Source organism: Dipodomys spectabilis, unplaced genomic scaffold (genome assembly GCF_019054845.1).
Source record: "Dipodomys spectabilis isolate Male_0828 unplaced genomic scaffold, ASM1905484v1 ptg000158l, whole genome shotgun sequence".
In the NCBI taxonomy this organism is placed as follows: Eukaryota; Metazoa; Chordata; class Mammalia; order Rodentia; family Heteromyidae; genus Dipodomys; species Dipodomys spectabilis.
The window spans coordinates 7242739-7267409 of record NW_024870835.1 but is presented as its reverse complement, the minus strand read 5'-3'; the positions used below and the strand labels follow the sequence as shown (position 1 = coordinate 7267409).

At 35.5% G+C, this 24671-nt stretch overlaps 1 protein-coding gene across 1 annotated transcript in view; it reads left to right on the top strand.

The window, feature by feature from the left end:
* Ccdc171 (coiled-coil domain containing 171) overlaps positions 1–24671 on the top strand; it is a 313064-nt gene that overhangs the window by 247903 nt on the left and 40490 nt on the right. Inside the window, exon 25 of the mRNA XM_042692902.1 lies at positions 20248–20400. Coding sequence (XP_042548836.1) covers positions 20248–20400 — 153 coding nt within the window. The remainder of the gene's footprint in view (positions 1–20247; positions 20401–24671) is intronic.

The following is a 24671-nucleotide window of genomic DNA, read 5'->3' as shown; positions in this document are numbered from 1 at the left end:
TCACTCATGTATGTCTTTGTTAGCTCATAGAAGCCTTCTGTCATTGAGTAAAAGAGCCCTCTTATTGTTTATGTGTAATTATTGTGTAATTATGTGTAAAATACATTGTTTATGTGTAATCATGGTTTTCTTTCTTTTGCAACACTAACCTAATTTATTTATCTATTACCTGTCTTTTTTGAGGATTAAGACCCAGGCAATCAGGCTTTTGTATTCTTTACCACTGTATTTTCAGCACCTAGTATATATTAAATACTAAATACAGTATTTGTTGAATAAGTTAATGAATTAACTGAAGTTTCATGTTAGTGCCCTTTATAACAAGGTATATGTGAAAAATGAAGTGGGAAACGTATGACTAGTGGGAGAAGGGCAGCTGGGAGGGGCAGAACAATGGGAAGGGTGACTTTGATCAAGATGCACTATATACATACATGGATATGTTAAATTATAACCCTCTGGCACAACCATTTGTAGAGTAAAATATCATGTTAAGAAAATAGTAAATGGTTTGGAAAGTTTATTAGGAAAGTTATTTATGGCCTCAATTGCTTTATATATAAAATGTTACTAAATATTCAGTACTTTGAAATGATTTTGTAAACATAGGGATTATTATGCTTACTGTCACAGAAAACACTGTGATTAGATTTGCACATGCTTTATTTAGTGACACTAGAGAATATCCTTCTTTGAGGTGAAAAGTTTAAAATATTTTGCATAGGTACAACTATTTGTCTAGATGTCAATAGAATCTAAAGCAGCTTCAACAATCTTCATTATAAAATTTTCAGTGGTTTCAAGGAATAGTAAGCAGTATTCAAGAAATGGTATCTGGAATAATATTGTATTTTATTGAACTGAGAAGAGTTAAAGTTAAGCTTCTTCAATTTCTAATAACCCACAAATTTGTTGTTTACTAATGAAACTACGATCATATCAAGTACTATTTTATAACACATTAATAAACTAAGTGGTAATTCTGTGATTTATAAAAAGGATCCTATAGATGTCTTAAGTTTTTAGTTCTCAAAACATGGGGATTTTTATTATTGTTGTTGCTGCTGTTATTGGTCTATCACTATCTTCTGAGAACTTACTGCTCTTTGAATTTTTCTAAGGTTACTGCTACTTTTTTTTTTTTTTTTTTTTTATCGTTTTCATGTCGATAGCAATGGCTTCCAATAGGAACCTTTTCACAGTCTTCAATTCTTTCATCACTTTTCTATAGTCTCATAGGAAACCAACATGCTACCTTTTTTCTTGATGTCATTTCCCATTTAGTAATTCCTTATGTTAGCCTTTAGCATATTAAAAGCATTAATAGTTGTCTGTGTTATACATGAATACTCAAATTTGGCCATGATTCAATTATGGTTGAAGATAACATATTTGAAAAAAGAGTTGCTCTCATCTTTTGGCACATTTAAGTTGTTTATGCCATGGTTGAGTGGAGGCCAGTAAAAAGTTTAGAGTCTAAACATGATAAAAAGAAAACATCATTTTAAAAAAGGCTGCTTCAAAAATATTCTGCAACTCTGCTGAATGTAGTTTCCCACGAGGCTCTTCTCATACCTGAAAAGCTACTATATTTATATCCTTCAAAGATGGTGCCAGTAAAAATAATTGAGTGATGGGATAAGTTAAATCTAGAACCATTTCAAATGCCAAAAGGGGAAAACAGACATGGAATTCTTTCCTATATGAAATAACATGAACAAAAAATGTATTTTAGCTTCATGCAATGAGCATTGTCAGTTCACTATTTCCTTTTCAGTTGTGTTTAACTAAGGAGGTTGTTCATTTGCAGCAGCTTATTTTTGTCCTCTAACAACCTGAAGTATTCTTTCCTTATTATTGTCACTATCACCACTGATGACTTTCAGTATCTGTGCACTAGCTGCACATAGTTTAAAACATACCCTGTGGCACACTGTACCACACTCAAGTATACAGTTTTGAGTGGACCAAAGTAGACTAGACTACTCAAAACAGTGAGTTCCTGTACATGTGCATCAACCCTGGTACATATAGGACTGAAAAATAGATTGTCTAGGAATGAAAAACACTTCCTGTAAAAGAAGAGACAATAATAACATTTGGTATACCCAAATCCTAGTTCCTATATGACAGTAAAGTCTTACTTCTTTCAGGCAGTTTTCTGGGTAGAAGAAGATACAATAGGTAAATAGAAATGAATACAAATTGTATGGGTGGGTTTAATCAGAATATACATTTATGTCATATTCTGAGCTCTTTCTCTGTGGGCATAGTTTATGACATCACTACTGTAGAATTTTGCTTGCAGTATCCTTTACTGATAATGCTTATATTCAGGCTACGGTAATGTTAATATGCTCAGGCACATAATAATATTTTGTCAATCAAGCATACTGTTTTCTAAGTTTTAATTTTCTCAAAAATAGTGTAGGTAAAAGTTGTTTTCCTACCATTTCTAAGCTTAATTTTCCCCATTAAATCTCACAGTTTATTTTTAATTATACATATTTTTTATAATCAAAAGATATTTTGAAGAAAGGGTAAAAATTATGTTGCATGATGTTTGGATAGAATACTTAATTCTATCTTTCATTAATTAGTTATCAATGTTTATTGAATACTTTCTGCAGAGTGGAAGTTCCTAAGAAAATATCATCTGAAGTTCTTTTTTTTTCTTTTTTTTCTTTTTTTTGGTCATGGGGCTTGAACTCCGGGCTTCGGCTGTCCTTGCGCTCTTCAGCTCAAGGCGAGCGCTCTACTGCTTGAGCCACAGCGCAACTTCCAGTTTTCTAGTGGTTTATTGGAGATAAGAGTCTCACGGACTTTCCTGCCCGGGCTGGCTTTGAACCACAATCCTCAGATCTCAGGTTCCTGAGTAGCTAAGATTACAGGGGTGAGCCACCGGCACCTGGCTATTATATTTTTTATTAATAAGTTTTTTATTGTGAAAATACAGTGAAGTTCTTTTATTTTTAAATATATATTTCCATTAGGTGAACAAAAATTTATAACTCAAGGAGTCAATGTAGTGTAATAGTCTATTAATGAATTTAAGATCTTTGAGAATTCTGATTTGATAGCAGAATTCATGGGGGATTTGTGTTATATATTTTTCACTCAATGAAGAATAGATTCAGTTAATGGTATATGAATCTTATGATAGACTACATGTGCAATTTTATTTAACTTGGAAAACTTATTTTAGTGAAGAGACCATATAATATAAACCACAAAACCAAACAAGGAAACTAACCAATCAAACAAACCAGAAAACTTTATGCATGGGTTTTGGAACTGCATTTTAGTTCCACTCTTAAGATTAACATGTGACCTGAGACAAGAAACTTAGTTTCTCATTCTGTAGAACCAGAGATAATATTAGTCTAACAGGATTGTTGTCTGAATTAGAAAAAGTGTGCAAAATATTAAAAAATATGCAAGTAATGTGGTATCAGGCACATATTATTCTTAGAACTAGAGTCCAGAAAAGCCTTGGGGGATGGGCATTATAGCAGAGTATAGACCTTCATTGAGAAAAGATTTGGTGAAACCTAGACTATGTTTATGCTCATAGATTCCTACTCTGGTGGAGTGCGAATCTGTACATATTGGGGAAGATGTAGATTTAACTTTACTAAGTAGAGCTGAGCTGAACCTTATACCTCTCAGTCTACATTGACCTCTTTGAGGCTGTACTATGGTCTCAATAGTTTTAATTGTGGCATTGTTAGATTATTTATTGCAAATGATCAAATATAGAAGGTGTTTGCCAATCTTGCTTGTTGAATGTGATGAGAAAAAAAATCCTCAGTTGTTTCATACATGTATCCACATAAGGTACTGCATATGGAAGCCTTGAGAAGTTAAAAGGAGACCAGTCCAAGCCTTTGGCAAATAAATAAGTACCACTACAAAAGTTAAAAATGTTTTTTATGCTATTTTTGTTTCCAAAATAAACTTACTATGTGTATAAACTTTTATATCTCTCTGTTTTTAGCTGCATTTTAGACTACTATACACATACTTGTTTGTGTGTGCTCGTCCTGGGGCTTGAACTCAGGGCCTGGTGCTGTTTCTGAGCTTTTTTGCTCAAGTCTAATGCTCAGTACTTGAGCCACGGATCCATTTTTGGCTTTTTGGGGGTTAATTGGAGATAAGAGTCTCATAGACTTTCCTGCCTGGGATTGAGTTGAACTAGGACACTCAGATTTCAGCCTCCTGAATGGCTAGGATTATAGGCTTGAGCTGTTGGCACCCAGCCATACACAATTTTTCATGTATATTTGTATATTTGTGCAGCCATTCCCATGATCAAGGTAAACAAGAACTTTACCACAAAGATTTCCTGTTGCTAGCTCTTTCATATACAGTCTTCCCTAATTCTTACAATCACCAAATATTTTCTATTTTAGTAATTTTGTAGTTTCAAAACTGTTACATTTATGCCATCATATGAAAAGTGATGTTTTTATCCACTCAATTTAATACCATCCATCAGAAGTTACTCTTTTATATTGAGGAATAGTGTTCGCCGTGTGGGTGTGACACAGTTTAACCACTTATACATTGAAGGATATTTTTGTTTTTTTTCTAGTTTTTTGACAATTACATATAAAGTTGCTATGAAAACTTGTGTATAGGTTTTCCCTATAGTGAAGATCCATTGAAGTATCAATCCTCTCTTTGAAAGAGGATGTTACTAAAAACATACTGATAACTCTCCTATGATTTGCTCCTGAATGAGCCTGACCTAACCAGATGAGTACTTTAAAAAAGATGAAATATCTGATGAATGGTGTTCTGTTGTATTGGAACAAAGCAAAAAAATCTATGTTGAAAGGGGAAGGGTCATTTGACAAAACCTCGAGGGTGATTTATAGGACCTGAGAGTGACAGTCAGTAAGACAGTGGAATGCAGTATAGAACTGCATTCTGCCAACTTAAAGGAGCTTAGAAGAGCATCCCGAGTCTCAGGTGAGATCTCAGCTCCTATTGATACTTTGATTTCAGCTGGTGGAAAAACTCCTGAGTAGAATATGCAGCTAATTAATACTAAACTCCTGATCCACAGAAAGTAGGAAATAAATAAGTGTGTCATTTAAGGCAATTAAATGTATAGTAATTTATTATACTACAAAACAACTTTTGGGGTAAATGAGGTGTTGCTCTTGTGTTTTATATGCAGATGGAGATTTTCCCAATTGGAGCTCTTGCCTCTGGCTGTGAGAGGAAGAAATGGGACATAGTAGCTGCTAGACCTAGAATATTGATTGCACTTTTTCTGTTTTTGGGTCCGGTCGTGGGGCCTGAACTCTGGGCCTGGGCGCTGTCCCTCAGCTCTTCAGCTCAAGACTAGTGCTTTACCACTTGAGCCACAGCGCCACTTCCGGCTTTTTTTTTCTTTTTTCTTTTTATGTGGAGCTGAGGAATCGAACTCAGGGCCTCATGCATGCAAGGCAAGCGCTCTACCACTGAGCCACCTTCCCAATTGCACTTTTTTCTGGAAGTGGAGATAGCCTAGTCTGTGCCCTACTTTTCTGATTATGGGATCCTCATTAATTATTTTGGTCTCTGTTATGGTATTGAAGTGCCCTCAGAAGACTTGGTTGCTACCTGATGGGCTTAGTGATCCAATGATCTTGATGGCTGTGGCTTAATCAATGGATCAATCCCTCTATAGGTTTATAATTTGGTGGCATTATTGGCGGGTGTTGCCAATAATGGCATCGGGCATGTTCTGGAAAGATGTGCCTTGACCTGGGCCTCTCCTGCCTCTCTCTGCATGCTGGCTGCCATGCGCTGAAAGCCTCTTCCCCCACCCAAATGCTCCCACCTCTGTGTTCTAACTCACCTTTGGCTCCCAAATGGTGGGGCCATCCAACCTTGAACTGAAACTTCTTAAACCATGAGTTAGATTTTTAAGACTTTTATGCCAGATATTTGTTTCAGTGATAAAAAAAAGTGACTAAGTCTCTTAATACAAATATAGCTACTGCCACTGGGCACACCCAGTGTGGTAGAGAGCTCAGTTGCTTCCAGTGTACTCAAATTGGTCAGAGTAGTGCTCTAGGATCTTTTTTTGATTGTGCACTCTTTATTTATTTATTTTTTTATGTGTCAGTCCTGGGGCTTGAACTCAGGGCCTGGGCACTGTTCCTGAGTTTTTTTGCTCAGCGCTAGTGATCTGCCACTTGAGCCACAGCTCCACTTCTGGTTTTTTGGTAGTTATTTGGAGATCAGTCTCATGGATTTTCTTGTCTGGGATGGCTTTGAACCCCAACCCTCAGATTTCAGCCTGCTGAATAGCTTAGATTACAGGCATGAGCCACTGGTACCCAGTACACTCTTCTTCTTTTTTTCTTTTTTTGCCTTTCCTGGGCCTTGAACTCTGGGTCTAGTCACTGTCTCTAAGCTCCTTTTGCTCAAGACTAGTACTCTACCACTTGAGCTACAGCACCATTTCTGGCTTTTTCTGAGTAGAAAAATATTGGAGATAAGAGTCTCACAGACTCCTGCACTGGCTGACTTTGAACCAAGATCCTCAGATCCTAGTCTCCTGAGTAGGTTAGCTATGACTACAACGGTGAGTCATCAGTGCCCAGCTTGTAGTATACTCTTATTTTTTGAGCCAGCATCCCATTAGTAATATATATATATATATATATATATATATATATACATATATATATAAATGACTAGTGTACATGTATTTGTTATACATGCCTTAGTAAGTGATTTCTTTTTTTTTTTTTTTTTGTCGGTCGTGGGGCTTGAACTCTGGGCCTGGGCGCTGTCCCTCAGCTCTTCAGCTCAAGGCGAGCGCTCTACTACTTGAGCTACAGCGCCACTTCCGGTTTTCTGGTGGTTTATTGGAGATAGGAGTCTCGCGGTCTCTCCTGCCCGGGCTGGCTTTGAACCGCGATCCTCATATCTCAGCCTCCTGAGTAGCTAGAATTACAGGCGTGAGTCACCAGCGCCCGGCAGTAAGTGATTTCTTATAAAAAGTACTGAATAATAAAAAGTAAAACTATAATTTTTGAAAATTTTAAAGACTTGGAGGGAAATTCAGTAATTCAGCTTAGAAAATTAGCAAAGAGGGAGAGAGATCCTGATAGATAAAAATACACAAACTCCCAGAGATCTCAACTCCCAGAGATTTCAAAAATATGAAGTAAAATAAATCAACTTTAAAAACTCAGTGGAAAATAAAACCAATAGAATAGATGAGGTAGAAGAACAAGTATCAGAGTTTGAAGACAAGGTTAATGAATTACTTTATTCATACAAATAAGTAAGCAATCAACTCTCAAGAACATTTGGATATGATCAAGAAACCAATCTAAGAATCCTTGGTGTGGAAAATGAAATTGAAATATAAACTAAGTCATAGAAAACACATTCAATGAAATTATGACAGAAAATGCCTAAATCTAGGGGAAAGTACAAGATCAAAATAGAGGAGGCATATAGTATCCTCAAATACACAGGACCAGAAATAGACACACACACACACACCACACAAACACAACTCCCCTCTTGACATCTCATTATAGTCAAAATAACAAGAGTACAAAATAAAAGAACGGTGAATGTTACAACGGGAAGTACCAAAGTTACAAAGGCAAATATATCAAAATTACATCAGACTTCGCATCAGAAACCCTCAAAGACATGGAGCAGCTCAAGAAATATACTCATCACATCCCATGATACTTTCTCCAAAATCAATCAAATTTTAGATCACAAAACAAGTCCTAACCAATATAAAAAAGAAAAAGAGAATAATAATTTCTTGTACCTTACATCATGAAGGACTAAAAGTAGAAATCAATAGCAAGAGAAACTATAGAGGAAATACAAACACATGGAGACCAAAAAAATGTGCTTTGGAACCATCATATCATTGAAGAAATCAGGGTAGAAATTAAAAATTTACTAGAATCAAATGGAAATATAAGCAACACTTGAGATATAGCAAAGGCAATTTTAAGATGGAAGTATATAGCTATAAACACCTATTAAACATATCAGGGGTTCAAATAAATAACCTAATGATATTCCTTAGAGCTTGGATAAGTAAGAACCAGCGCAACCAAAATTAGTAGATGGAAATAAATAATAGAGATAAAAACTGAACTTAATGAATTGGAAGTGAAAATAAGACAAAAGATGACATCGATTATTTCTTTGAAAAAAAATAACTGAAAAACTTTTAGCCAAACTAAAAGAGTGGACCCAAATCAATAAATTAGAGAAAGAAAGAGGGATACCACAACAGATACTACTGAAATCCAGGGGACTATTAGGAAACATTTTGAAAATTGAAGAAGATATGGATAAAATTGAACCATTAGGATATAAATTGAACCAAGAAGATAAAATGATGAACCAAAATTGGGCTAATGGAATAAAAAATTCTTAAAGGATTTGTAACTTTTTATGAGCCTACACCAGAAATAAGAAAAAAATCCCCCAACAGGCAGAAATACTCAGTCCCCAATTTTTTTTTTTTTTGTCAGTCGTGGGGCTTGAACTCTGGGCCTGGGCGCTGTCCCTCAGCTCTTCAGCTCAAGGGGAGCGCTCTACCACTTGAGCTACAGCGCCACTTCCAGTTTTCTGGTGGTTTATTGGAAATAAGAGTCTCACAGTCTCTCCTGCCCGGGCTGGCTTTGAACCGGGATCCTCAGATCTCAGCCTCCTGAATAGCTAGGATTACAGGCGTGAGCCACCAGCGCCCGGCACTCAGTCCCAAATTTTAATTAAAACTTTTGTTTAATTGAAAATTAGGTTACCTTGCCCATGTAATTGTAACCCCTCTGTACAGTATTTTCACAATGAAAAAAAAAGAAAATTAGGATTGAAACATGATTACTATGTTTAATGAATAAAACCAGTGGTATCTTTCTTCCATTTGTATCTTACCCATTGAATTATGTAGCATGAGGTAGTGGGAATGGGGACTCACAAGTAGGCCTCCAGAGCATTCCATCATAGACTTAGAGTTTTAAAAATTACTAAAGCATTTACAGTCATATTTTGTTATTAAATTGTACTTGTAACACATTTTTTGATAGAGTCTTGTTTTGTAGCCCAGGTCAATTGTGTTCTGAACTCTTGATTCTTTCACCTTAGCCTCCCAAAAGTGCTTGGATACCAGGAAGTCACCACCATGCCTGACAAAGAGTAATGAATTTTTATTGAGATTAAAAGGTTTTTCCTGCCGGGCGCCGGTGGCTCACGCCTGTAATCCTAGCTACTCAGGAGGAGGCTGAGATCTGAGGATCCTGGTTCAAAGCCAGCCCGGGCAGGAAAGTTCATGAAACTCTTATCTCCAATAAACCACCAGAAAACCGAAAGTGGAGCTATAGCTCAAGTGGTAGAGAGCTCGCCTTCAGCTGAAGAGCTGAGGGACAGCGCCCAGGCCCAGAGTTCAAGCCCCACGACCGACAAAAAAAAAAAAAGTTTTTCCCCCCACATTTGAATTGGTCTCACAGGTGTAGCCATCTTCTCTTGTCTTTTTTTTTGGGGGGGGGGGTCTTTCTAAAGTTTTGTTTGTGATATCTTCTGCCTTTTATTATTTCTTAAATCTTAAGACTTCTTCACTATTCATATTCCTAGTAGCTTTTATACAGACGTTACACACATGTACACATATGACAAAGATAATGTAAATGGCAGCATACCATTTTCAAACCTTCCTACACAATATTTTTTGCTGACATGGAATATCATGTGAAACAATTACTGTTTTAGGGCATGGCCAGAAAACAAGAGCCCAGTTCCATTTTTTTCTACTTTTATAAAATTATTGTTATAGCTGATATTTACCTGAGTATTTACCATGCTTTAGGTATGACAATGTCTTTTCATGTATTAGTATTTATTTAGTTCCCTCAAAATCTTTATAAAGTAGGCATTAGCCCTATTTTATTCAAATTTACTTATTTTGTATATTTAGTATATTTGGCATATCTATTTTACCCAATAGCCTTAAAGTGAGATTCTCAGAGATTTTTGCTTTCCACTTAACAATACAGGCGAAATATTTAATATTATGACAGTTTATATAATTTGCTGTGCACATTTTATGATATGAGAAGATGGAGAACTTAGCAAGAACTGTCATAACGTACAGATTCCAAATGTATATACAGATGTTACTTTGTGGTGCAGTTAAAATCCAAGGATCTAAAGATGCCACAGGATACTGTATAGTTTCACACTGTCTATCATTATTTCCTCATGTAAAATGATGTGATATTTTGATATGGGAGCAGCACATACTGTGAGGGGTTAGACTTTCTTAGAGATGGATACAGGAAGCATTAAGATTATTGTTTTGTCTTCTTCCTACCCTCTCGGTTGATTAAGACTGTAACTTCTACTTCTCTGCTAACTTAGTAACTTTTTCTTTGTTGACTCAGACTGTAACTTATATTTCTCTACTAACTTAGTAACTTTCTTTTTAACTTATATTTCTCTACTAACTTAGTAGCTTTCTTTGTTGAAGAGGTGGATTTTTCATAGCTATTCTTTGCTTTACAGCTCACATTACTTTTTTTTTTCCCCCCCACCGCCTCACATTACTTTTTAAAACTGGAAGTTAGCATTCTTTATTCCTCAAGAGATCTGTAATTCCTTCTAATGTCATTACCATTTGCTGACACTCTTCCTTACCTTTCATTTCTCAAGGAGATTTTCACAGAATACAGTAGTGTATTTTATGCATATTATGACTATGAAACTACTTTGTTAAAGTTACTATACTTAGCTACTTTCAAAAAATATCATATATAGTCAGTCACATCAAATTGCATTATAATGAATTGTTACATAGTTTTTGTTAACTTCACTGAATATTATAATTAATAAAGTAGAAGACAGAGGCTGATTCGTGATTCTAGTTGTAGACACAGGGCCTTAGTTCAAACCTTTTCAAAACAAATTTTTTTAAGTTGAACAAGCAAGAAACCAAAATAATGATCAGTTTTGTTATTTGTCATATAAAATCACCTATATTACTTAATCAAAATCATTTTATTTGTCTCTTTTTACCAGCACTGGGGTTTGAACTGAGGTCTGGTGTTTGTTTGGCTTGCTTGATCAGCTTCTACTCTACCACTTGAGACAATCCTTTAGCTAAGCATTTTGGTGGTTATTTTCAGATCTAGAACCATACTCTTCTGGATGTTAGCCTTCTGAATAACTAGGATGCAGGCTAAATCACTGGTGCCCAGCTATTTTATTTATCTCTTTTGGTGCTGGGGTTTGAACCCAGTATGCTAGGGAAGCCCACTACTACTGAACTATATTCTAATCCCTTAACTATTTCCTTAAATATTTTCTAAAAAATAGAGATTTGAAAAATTAATTATTTGTTTATTTTTATTTTGATGTACATGGAAATTCAATAACTATTTCTCCAATCTTATGAAATAGCACAACTTTTGAAATGTTGAATTATTTTTAACCTTAAAGTATAGAGCAATTCTATTGAGACTTGCAATGATATGATGATCCAAGAGTGTATGTATCTGGTACTACTATAAGAGTACTTCCTTTTTAGTTCAATGGACATTTGTGCAGGTTTTCAGGCACACACACACACACACACACACACACACACATCATTAACTATAGATGGACTAAGATTTTTTGTTAATATTTATTTTATTTTATTTGCACATTTTTATTGTAAAAATACTGTACAGAGGGGTTACAGTTACATGAGCAAGGTAATGAGTACATTTCCTATTGAGCATTGTTGCCTTCTCCTTTGTTTTTCCCCTATCATCCCTTCCCTCCCATCTCCCTGCCCACCCAACCCCCCTCCTTGCCAAAGTTGTAAACTTTTTTTTCAACATAGTGTCTTGTACATACATCTCATTGTTATAATGGGTTAACCAGTATCCCTATTTAAGCATTTTATTTTTACCCTTCCCCTCCCCAAATTAGAGAAGTGTATATACTAGATGCAGGGCACCGACATCAAATACAGTGAAAACGGGTTATATTGTGGGGGAGGAACATACAAAGAAACAAAAAAATCATATGGTACATTATAAATGTGATAGAAACAATAACAAGAAAGAAAAAAAAATATTTGTGCCCCTATCTTGGAGTTCACTTCACTTAACATAATCTTATATGGTCTTATGTACATAGCTTTTGACCTTTTCTGCTTGTCCTAGACATGTACTAGTTATTGCAAATAAGGGAAATCATGGGACCTATGTTTCTTTGGGCCTGGCTTACTTCACTTAATATAATTTGTTCCAAGTCTTTCCATTTCCTAACAAATGGGGCTATGTCATTCTTTTTGATGGATGTATAGAATTCTTTTTTTTAATTTAATTTAATTTTTTTATTGTGAAAATACTGTACAGAGGGGTTACAATTACATGGGCAAGATAATGAGTACATTTCTTATCAAGCATTGTAGCCTCCTCCTTTGTTTCCCTTTCCCATCCCTTCCTATCCTCCCCCCTCATCCTCCCACCTAACCCTCCCCCCTCCCACCAAAGTTGTAAAGTTTGTTTTCAACATAACAACTTGTACATCTCATTGTTGCAATGGGTCCACCTGTATCCCTATTTAGACGATTTGTTTTTCCCCTTCCCCTCCACAAATTATACCAACATCAAATACAGTGAAAACAGGGGTTATACCTTGGGGGAGGGACATACAAAGCAACAAAGAAATAATCTTATAAATGTGTTAGAAACAATTGTATAAAAGAAAAAAAACATTTGAATACATATCTTAGGGTTAATTTCCCTAACATCAACTTATCTGACCTTTTCTGCTTGACTCAGACATATACTAGTTATTGAAAATAAGGGAAACCATGGGACCTATGTTTCTTTGGGCCTGGCTTACTTCACTTAATAGAATTTGTTCCAAGTCTTTCCATTTCCTAACAAATGGGGCAATGTCATTCTTTCTGATGGAGGCATAGAATTCCATTGTGTATATATACCAAATTTTCTTGATCCATTCATCTACTGAGGGGCATCTGGGTTGGTTCCATATCTTAGCTATGGTAGAATGCTGCAATAAACATAGTTGTGCTAGTAGGTTTAGTATGGTCTTGTTTGTGATCATTTGGGTAAATGCCCAAAAGTGGGATTGCTGGGTCATAGGGAAGCTCTATGTGGAGTCTTTTGAGGAACCTCCATACTGCTTTCCAAAATGGTTGAACAAGTTTACAGTCCCACCAACGATGCAGTAGGGTTCCCTTCTGTCCATATCCCTCCAGCATCTGTTGTTATTAGAGTTCCTGATTATAGCCATTCTAACTGGGGTGAGGTGTAATCTCAATGTTGTTTTGATTTGCATTTCTTTTATGGATAGAGAAGTTGAGCATTTCTTCATGTGTCTATTGGCCATTCTTATTTCCTCTTCAGAAAAGTTTCTCTTCAAGTCTTTAGCCCACTTATTTATTGGACAGTTGTTTCTTTGAGTATTTGTTATTGGGGGATTTGATTTTTTGAGTTGTAAATATTTTTAGATATGAGACCCTTGTTGGTTGTATGGCTAGTGAAGATCTTCTCCCAATCCGTGGGCTTCCTATTGATCTTACTATCTATGTCCTTTTCCATGCAGAAGGTCTGCAGCTTCATGCAATCCCATTTGTCCAAGCTTTCTTTGATTTGTTGTTTCTGAGTCTCTATTAGGAAAATTTCTGGCTGTGCCAAGGAGTCCTAGGGTTTCTCCTATTCCATCCTGTAATGTTTTCAGAGTGTCTGCTTTGACTCCAAGGTCTTTGATCCATTTGCAGTTGATTCTGGTGCAGGGTGAGATATAAGGATCTAGCTTTAGTTTTCTACAGGTGATTAATCAATTTTGCCAGCACCAGACGAGGCTGTCTTTCTTCCATTCTTTTTTTTTTTTTTTAGCTCCCTTATCATAGATTAGGTGGCTATAGGTCTGTGGGTTCATTTCTGGGTTTTCAGTTTTATTCCAATGATCCTGAGGTCTGTTCTTGTGCCAGTACCAAGTTGTTTTGATTACTATGGCTTTGTAGTAAGTAGAATTTGAAATTTGGTACTGATATTCCTCCAGCACTGCTGTTTCTATTAAATGTCATTTTTGCTATTCGGGGGTCTTTTATTGTTCCATATAAATTTTTGGATTGCTTCTTCTATTTCTTTGAAAAATGAAGCTGGAATATTGATAGATATTGCATTGAATTTGTAGATAGCCTTTGGAAGTATTGCCATTTTCATGATGTTGATCCTTCTAATCCAGGAGCATGGGAGATTTTTCCATTTTCTAAGTTCTGTTTTGATTTCCTTTTTCAGGTGTTTAAAGTTTTCATCATAGAGGTCCTTCACTTCTTTGGTTAAGTTAATTCTTAGGTATTTTAATTATTGTGGGGCTATTACGAATGGAGTCGCTTTCCTGATTTCAGCTAGACTTTTCTCATTGTTGGCACACAGAAAGGCTACTGAATTTTGAGGGTTAATTTTATACCCTGCTGCTTTGCCAAAGTTTTTAATCAGCTCGAGTAGTTTGGGAGTGGAGACTGTAGGATTCTTTAAATACAAGATCATGTCATCTGCAAAGAGGGAGAGTTTTACTTCATTTTTCCCTATTTGGATCTGTATGTTTGCATCTTGTCTTATTGCTCTAGCTAGGTATTCTAATACTAAATTGAAGAGAAGTGGAGAGAGTGGTAAGTCCATTAATATTGAGAGTTAGGACTGAGATGTGTTTGGTAGTTCCTGCCATGTTATTCACCTTGTTGTGGGTTGTGACAACTGGGTTCTTCCTGTGGTTCTTGATTCTCAGTTTGGGTGCCATTTCTTGGCCTTTATTGTGGTTTTGTTGGTCTTCTATGTGTAGGATATCTTTAAGTATCTTTTGTAGGACTGATTTAGTGGAGATATATTGTTTCAGTTTTTCTTTGCTATGGAAGTTTTTTATTTGACCTTCCGTTATGAAGGATAATTTAGCTGGGTACAGTATTCTTGGTTGATAGTTGTTTGTCTTTAGGGGGTGGCATATATCATTCCAGGCTCTTCTTGATTTAATTTTCTCTGCTGAGAAATTTGATGTTATACTAATTGGTTTCCCTTTATAGTCGACTGATCTTTTCTCCTTGACAGCTTTAAGGATTCTTTCCTTGGTCTGAATTGATCCTGTATGGATTATAATGTGAAGGTGGGATATCTTGTTCTGTCTGGTCTACTTGGGATTCTAAATGATTCTTGCATCCGAATAGGCCTATCTTTTTGCATGTTTGGGAACTTATCTGCTAGGATTCTGTTAAGTAAATTTCCTAGACTATTAACCTCTGTTTCTAGGTCCTCCTCTGCACCCATTACCTTCAGTTTAAGTCTTCTGATGGTGTCTTCTAAATGTTGGATAGATCTATTATATTTCTTGGATTTGTCTTGGATAGTTGTATGTTCTTTCTCATTAATATCTAGGCTGTCTTCAAGCCCAGAGATTTGATCTTCTCCATGGTTTAACCTACTGTCAAGATTTTCTACTTTGTTTTTATTTCCTTTCCTTCTAATTGGTCAGCTCTGATGACTTCAAATTCTTTGTTGGAGTTTTGTTTTAGATCTTGTATGGGCTTCTTTACTTCCTTAATTTGGTGTTGAGTGTTTATTCTCAAATCCCTTAGTTAATTGGTTATGGTTTCCTTGGACTCCCTTTCCTTCTGGTGGGCTCCATTCAGCATTTCCTTCATGGCCTCCTGGGATATCTTCAGCTGTCTTCTTATGGATGCCTTTATTGATCTTTGTCTATTCTCACCCTGCTCATGCAATTCCTGTATTAATCTTTGATTAGCTTCCTCATGCTCATGAGATTCCTGTATTAATTTTTGTTTAGCCTCATCATGCATGCAAAGTTCCTGTATTAATCTTTGGTTGGCCTCTTCTTATCATTGTATCTTATCTTATTCTTATTCTTGTATTATCTTATCTTATTCTTATATTATCTCATTCTTATTCTTATCTTCTTATCATGCTGGCACTGAGTCCTTTTCAGGCTTTCAATCTTTTCATTCACCAAGTTTACTATTAGTTTTGTAGAGCTCTTTGGATCTCTCCTCTGGATTATTCATTAACTGTTCTGTCACCTGATTATCATGAGTGGGAGTTGAGATACCTGGACTTGCCATTTTTTTTGTGTTTCTCCAGCTTGTTCTGTCCATTTGGTATGAAAGTAACACCAATTTTATGCTAGAACACTATTTTAAGGCAAGCATTAACCAGAGTCCTGTAGTTGCACAGATTGATTGATGCAGTGAAAATGGCTGTAGATACAATCTAACTTAACAGATGTAATCTAGCTTAACAGATACGATCTAATTCAACATCCTACAGCTATGGATTAATGGGCTAAGAAAGTCAAAGAGGGATTTAGTAGACCAGAAATTAATCGGTTTAGGGAGAATTGTGGGGAAAAATAGGATTAGAGGAATGTGGAGAGCTAAAAGGAAAGAGGGAATTTAACCAGGTTCTAATTTCAGAGAGGAAACAGAACAGAATGAAAGGAGAGAGATAAAGAAACAAGGAAAAAAATGAACAAATAAAAATTTAAATTTAAAAAATGAAACACTTAAAAATTATGTAACTATAAAGAAATAATACTGATAGAAAAAAGGATAGAATGAGAGGAGGAGAGAGATATAAAGGAAAAATGGAAAAATTAAAAACTTAAAAATGGAATACTTAAAAATTATATAAGTATAAAGAAATAATACTACTATTAAAGGAGTTAAGCCTAAGAGGTTGTAAATTGAGTAATCAATTTCTGAATTAAGTATGCACACAATGAAAGATAAGGTCTAAAAATTGACGATGGGTATATATTTGGGGATGAGCAGAACAGCAATTAAGTCACAGAAAAAAAAAAGGACCAAAAGGTTAAAAGAGTTTTTTTTTTGTTTTTTTTGTTTTTTTGTTTTTTTTTTGTCTGTCATGGGGCTTGAACTCTGGGCCTGGGCGCTGTCCCTCAGCTCTTCAGCTCAAGGCGAGCACTCTACCACTTGAACTACAGCGCCACTTCCAAGAGTTTTTTTTTTTTAAATACCACAAGCACACCTAAAATAAAAATTATGAAAGAAAAAAAAGAAAACAATTTAAAAATATTTTTTTAAAAAATAGGTTAAAAAAAGAGTTCTTTGATTTTTTTTGGGGGGGGGGAGGGATCTTTTATCTCCCCTGTGTCTGTCACCAGTCTCTTGGCAGAGTCTCTGATTTGCTTGTGGTGTTTTGTTTTCCTGTGGCTTGATTGGTTTCTTATGTCAGTTTGTTTGAGCAGGCAGAAGGTAGCTCTGCTTTACACAGGACTTTTGTGAGCCTCCTCCCAGGCTAATTCAGTGGGAGAGAGATCTGCTTTGAGTATCTCAAAAGAGGGAGATGGCTGTTGCCTCTAACTTGGAGTTGCTGTGATGAGGCTAGGTTGTAGGTAGTGTTGAAAGCTATCAACAACCAGTAGCTTTTCCCTGAGGGGCTAGTTCCTGAAACACTCACAGAGCCCAGCCTGGAGCCATTCTTAGGATTTACATTTACTGAGTTTCAATTGTTGTTCTATACTGCTTTCCAAAGTGGTTGAAGAAGTTTACAGTCCCACCAAAAATACAGCATCTGTTGTTATTAGAGGTCTTGATTATAGCCATTCTAACTGGGGTGAGGTGGAATCTCAATGTTTTGATTTGCATTTTTTTTATGGCTAGAGAACTGGAGCATTTCTTCATGTGTCTATTGGCCATTCTTATTTCCTCTTCAGAGAAGTTTCTCTTTAAGTCTTTAGCCCACTTATTTATCGGGCAGTTGTTTCTTTGAGTATTTGTTGTTGGGGGATTTGATTTTTTGAGTTGTAAGTATTTTTAGATATGAGACTCTTGTCGGTTGTATGGCTAGTGAAGATCTTCTCCCAATCTGTGGGATTATTGATCTTGCTAGCTATGTCCTTTTCCATGCAGAAGCTCTGCAGCTTCTTGCAATCCCATTTGTCCAAGCTTTCTTTGATTTGTTATGTTTCTGGGTCTTTATTGAGAAAATTTCAGCCTGTGCCAAGGAGACCAAGGGTTTCTCCTATTCCTTCCTATAATGCTTTCAGGGTGTCTGATTTGACTTTGAGGTCTTTGATCCATTTGGAGTTGATTCTGGTGCAGGGTGATATGTAAGGGTCTAGCTTTAGTTTTCTACAGGTGATTAACCAATTTTGCCAGCACCATTTACTGTAGCCCTAATAATTTTTAACTTTTACAATCAAAACATTGATTTTTTTTTGGTTGGTCATGGGGGTTGAACTCTTGGCCTGGGGTCTATTCCTTAGCTCTTCAGCTCAAGGCTAGTGCTCTACTTCTGGTTTTCTAAGTGGTTTAATGGAGATAAGAGTCTCACAGACTTTCCTGCTGTACTAGCTTTGAAATGTGATCCTCAGATCTCAGCTTCCTGAGTAGCTACGATTACAGGCGTGAGCCACCAGTGCCCAGCTGAAATTTTTTTAACTAACATTTGCTATAAATACACATTAAAATAACTCTTGGTAAGGTAGGTTAGCATATTTGGGATGTTGTACCATGTTTAGTCTTGGACAATGGAGTTCATGCTGTTATAGTCCATCGTTTTGTGCCTATAGCTGTGCTTCTGCTTTTCTTTCAGCTTGAACAAAATATAATTAATTCATCAGATGACTATTGAAATTATATTTTCCAAAATATCTTTATCCTTTTCTGTAAGGTATTTTATACCAACCCAGATGGCTTTCAATGTTCATCTTTTCTAATTTTTCTTTTTCTTTTTCTTTTTCTTTTTGTTGTGAAAATACTGTACAGAGGGGTTACAATTACATGGGCAAGATAATGAGTACATTTCTTATCAAGCATTGTAGCCTCCTCCTTTGTTTCCCCTTCCCATCCCTTCTTTTCTAATTTTTCATTCATTCATTCTTTCATTCAAAACAATGATTTAGTTATTCATTTGAGCAAGTAGTCACTATGGGCTACTATCATCCCTGAAGAAATAAAAATCTGTAGACATAGTATCCAACCTCATGGAAGTCCTTAGTCTCTTAAACATATAAACTAATGAATTACTGTTAAAGCAATAAGTGCAATAGTAAAAACAAGTGTGAGGTACCCACAGAGAACCAGAATAGAACTTAATTGAACTTTTTCTGCTGTAAATAGTGTTTTGAAAGAGATGGTGCTGAGCTGGATTTTTTTTTTTTTAAGGACAAAGAATTAATTAGGTAAAAAGTTTTGAGTTTTCTATTAACTACAAGAAACTAATCTGTTTCTTAGATATTGTATACACTATTTCTTACTTTTTTTCACTGAATCATTTTCACATGCATTCAGAATTGCTTAGTTATCTAGTTTTTCAATGCTTTCCCAATTTAAGCCTTCCATATTGAATGCAATGTGCAAATATTCAGACCCTACTATATTATAAAGTTGTGGTGACAGTGGGAACATTTTTGTATAAATAATACATTATTTTTAAAAGAATCTTTGAGATATTTGAATTTATTTTTATATACTTGAGGTATTTTTAAAGACCTTTAAAACTGCATAATAATATGCCTTGGGATTAAAATTCAGTGCAGATTGCTTTTGAAGATGTCTGTAAAAAACAGTTAAAGTATGATACAGAAGTTCATCAATCTCCCAAATACTATACTTTTGAGGGGAATAATAAGTTACTAGCACTTGCTTCTTTTATTTATTTTCTTACATTTTGTGTAACAATGTAAGCATATTTTGGAGTTATGTGAATGAATACAATTATGCTTTTCTTTCAATAAAGTAATCATATCATTTACTCTTTAAACAGCATAGGATTATTTTAGTCCTTTTGTTTCAGAGCATTTGTCTTTAAGATGGATTGAAAATTTTTGCAAATGCAGCTTGTTTTGAGGTTATCTTGCTTATATATTTTTATACGTGTCTCTCTTAAGATAGAAATTTAGGTCAAATTATAACTTGAATGTAACTTTACTACAGAAAATGAGTGTGCCATTTTTATAACCTAAATTCTAAATTTTAAGAACAAAAGAGCAAATAATATTTGAATAACTGGAAAGAAGTCTCAATTATTTTTTCCCAAAACTTTCTGAAAGCAGTTATTGTTTCCTATATAAATGTGAGGTTTAGAATGATTATATTTCAAGAAATTTTTTTATTCTAAAATTTTAATGATTTTGCTTTCAAATTATGGAGGTTCTCCTTTGGGGACAGCTTTATTTGAATTGTATGTGACATTATTTTTATTTCTTAAGGCTATGATTAAAAGTTTCATGGATGTCTACCAGCTTGCAAGCACTAGAATTGCTACCTTAGAGATGGAAATGACATCTCATCGAAATCACATTGCAACCTTGAAATCAGAGCTTCACACAGCCTGTTTACGTGAAAATGAAAGTTTACAATCAGTAAGTCCTTATATAACAATGTTTTTCTCTTCTTTAACTCTTGAGCCACATTTTTTTTCACATTTACAGTTTTGTTTATGAGATCATTCACTAATGTGTATCATTTGGGGGTTAATGATCAAGCAAGCAACATAAAATTAGTATGGAGAAAATTTTGAGGGAAGAAAAGCAATTAATGTTTCCATCGTATCATGTATAAAGATATGCATATTGTTAACAATGCTAAAACACCACGTCAAGATTCCTTTGTGTTTGGCAGTGCAGCTGACAGTTGGATTTGGCAATATGCATAGTTAAAGCTTGCAACTGTCTGAAGATTCACTGTGTCCCATTAAGACAGAATATTATTAATTATGCGTATAACCAAAATGGTAATTAGAACATGTGATTATTCTCTGTAGAAAACTAGACTTATCCATAATACATGCCTAGCTCAAGATGCATGTTGTGATTCATCTATATGATTAAAATTCAGTTTCAGCACTCATTTTATGTCTTAAAAATTTCAATTCATGATGAAATTTGGGCCCACTTAAGACTAAAAAATATTTTCTACATTTGAAATATGTGTTTGGGGAGTTTTAAAAAATGAATATATTGTGACATAAAGGAGTAGAATAAACATTTAAACTTTTTTTCTCAAACAGTAGATATGTCAAAGAGATTCAGAGGGTTACCATAATTGCAATATGTCTTTTTCTTTTGGTTTGGTTATAATGGCTCATAGTGATTTCTAAGAGAAAAAATGCATAGCTGTATGCTGGTGGCTCACACTTGTTATTCTAGCTACTCAAAAGGCTGTGAGTTGAGGTTCGTAGTTGGAAGCTAATCCTAGGGCAGGAATGTCAGAGAGACTCTTATTTCCGATTAACCACACCAAATCTGGAAGTATAAGTGTGGCTCAAAGTGGTAGTGGCCTAGCTGTGAGCAAAAAAGCTCAGGGACAGCGTTCAGGCCTTGACTTCAAGCCCCTGGATCAGCAAGTCATTTTGAGAGGTGGTTCACTTTAGTAGTGGTTCTCAAGGTAGGCAGCTCTATAATATGGAAAGATACCTGTGTGATTTAATATATACTCTGAGGAGAATGCTGTTCAGTTCAACAACTCCACAAGATTTGTGCAATTCTTTTTCCATAGTTCAGAATCATTATTTCTCAAACAGCAATATGATTGTATGATAAATTTCATTTTTCCAGCAAGGTGTCAGTGGCTTACGCCTGTAATCTTAGCTACTCAGGAGGCTGAGATCTGAGGATCATGGTTCAAAGCCAGCCCAGGCAGGAAAGCTGTGTATCTCCAATAAACCACCAGAAATCCAGCAGTGGTGCTGTAGCTCCAGTGGTAGAGCACTGACCTTGAGCTAAAGAGCTGAGGGACAGTGCCCAGACCCAGAGTTCAAGCCCCATGACTGACCAAAAAAAAAAAAAAAATACACACACACACACACACACACACACACACACACACACACACACACACTCCACACACACAATGAACTCTGAGGGAGGTAGATGATAGATCTTAGCCTTTTATTTTCTATTGAGAGGCAATATTGCCTGGTGAATAAGAGCCCTGGGCATTGGGACTATATCCAATTAGGAACACTATCAAGTCTAAATAACAAGAAACTTGACTAACATGATATTTTAAGATATTTTTCTTACATTCCAAGAAATCTAGAAGTTATCCATTATGTTCACTATTTTAGTTACTCAAAATTTTATTTGAATTTTCTGCAATTCCCTCATTGTCATAAAGTAGCCCTCCAGGTCTAAGACAAACTCAGAATTATAGGATGACCCAGTAATGTCTGATACATACATAGTTCCATGTATTTATATGCATACCTTGAAAGGCTTCCTTTTTAAAAAATATTTTTCTCATTTAAATACTTACATTTTTTTAAATTGTGAAAATAATGTACAGAGGGGTTACAATTACATGGGCAAGATAATGAGTACATTTCTTATCAAGCATTGTTGCGTCTTCCTTTGTTTCCCCTTCTCATCCCTTCCCATCCCACCCCCCCCACCCAAAGTTGTAAAGTTCATTTTCTACATAACATCTTGTACATCTAATTGGTGCAATGGGTCCACCTGTATCACTAAACAAGAGAAAACTTTTCAAAGAAGTTTTAAGCAAAAGTCTACTTACACTCTTTTCATTGAAAATGGTAATATGGTTATTCATACTTTCTTATATTTTTTATTTTTTTATACCAGTATTGGGACTTGAACTCAGGGCTTGGGTGCTGACCTTTAGGTTTTTTTTTTTTTTCTATCAGTCGCACGGCTTGAACTCTGGGCCTGGGCACTGTCCCTCAGCTCTTCAGCTCAAGGTGAGAGCTCTACCACTTAAGCCACAGCTGCCACTTCCAGTTTTTTCAGGGTTAATTGGAGATAAGAGTCTCACTGGGAATTTCCTGCCTGAGCTGGCTTTGAACAGAGATCCTCAGATCTCAGGCTCCTGAGTAGCTAGAATTGCAAGTGTGAGCCACTGGCACCTGGCTTCCTTTTTTTTGCTCAGGTTGGTACTCTGCCACTTGGGTCACAGCTCCACTTGAGGCTTTTTGCTAGTTAAGTAAAGAGTCTTTTGGAATTGTCTCCCCAGTTGGCTTCAAACCTCATCCCTCAGATTGCAGCCTTTTGAGTAACTAGGATTATAGGAATCAGTCATTAGCCCCCAGCAACCTATACCTTTAATGAATCAAGGGGCAAAGGAGTTTTAATGAATGGATACTTGATTAACTAATATTGTGTGGTATAAAAGTCAGGTAAGTTTAGATTCTGATTTTACTCCTGTCCATTGCTAACCATGAGGCTTGGATCTCAGGGTCTCCATTAGTAAAATAGATAGAATAATACTGTTGCATGACAGAGATGTTGGGAGAACTGGTGAGAAGTGCTTTGGACTTCACCTTGTACTTAGTGAGTAGCCCCCAAAAGTCATTTATTATTTTAATCACCATTATCTTGATAGAAAGTAATTGGATTTTATCACCACAGAAAAGCTTACTAGCGTCTAACATTTTCAGCTACAGACTTCATAATTTTGTTCTGCTTCTTACTATAACCTTGAGATGTCAAAAGGGATGTTCAGTATGGAATTGAAGGAAGATGCTAAGCTCGAGGTAGGAATTTTAAGCTAGAGGCATACAGAAAAGTTTTGGAGTTGTTATCAAGGATTAGACTACATAAGCAAAGTTTTTTTTTCATAATTTTAGTTATTTTCATGTTTCCCAGTTTAGCCTTGATTACTATTTAATAATGCGTGTTCTTTCAGCATTTTCTTTTACATTTACAGTGGATTTCAGAAAGATACAAATTTAGTTTCCTTTATTTTCACAATCTCTCACTTTAATTCAGTGACTAAATCATTTATATTTAATATAATTACTGATAGGTTTGGACTTTTTTTTGTTGATCATGGGGCTTGAACTCTGGGTCTGGGCACTGTCCTTCAGCTCAAGGCTCAAGGCTAGTGCTGTACTATTTGAGCCACAGCACTATTTCAGATTTTCAGGTAGTTTTATTGGAAGATAAGAGTCTCACGGACTTTCCTGCCCAGGCTGGCTTTGAACCATGATCCTTAGATCTCAGCCTCCTGAGTAGCTAGGATTACAGGCTAGGATTACAGCTAGGATTGCCAGAGCCTGGCAAGTTTGGACTTTTGTCAAAAATTATGTTTCATATTTGTTTCTTCCATATTTTTGTTCCCTATCCTTCTTTTAGATTATTTGAATTTATTTTAATATTCCATTTTTATTTGTGTATTAGCTTTGTGAGTATCTTTTCATATTTTAGTGGCTGTACTAGGGAGTTATATGTGATGTACATTTAATAATCTACTTGGAGTTACTGTTTTATATCTTCCAAAAAAGTATAAGGACTTTATAAGAATAAAAGCTCATTGTTCTTCTAACATTATATTGTAGGTATCAATATATTTTATATACATTAAAAATGCCATTAGGTGATTATTGGTTTTGTTATATGTGTATTTCAAACTTATAAATAATGATCATTATAATTACCTAAATTACCTGTCTGTGTTTTCTTTATTCTTGAAGATATCTCTTACCTTCATATGTTCCTAGCACATTCTTGCAACATCTAGTCCTTGCTTTCATTTTATAATATAGTTTGATTCTGTTTTCATACCATTTTGGTTTTGATGTCTTTGGTCTCTTTAGTTTTTATTTTAGTCACTTTAAAACTCTTAATTAGTTCTCTCCTCTGACAACTACTTCATGTGTCACTGCCTCTTACAGGAC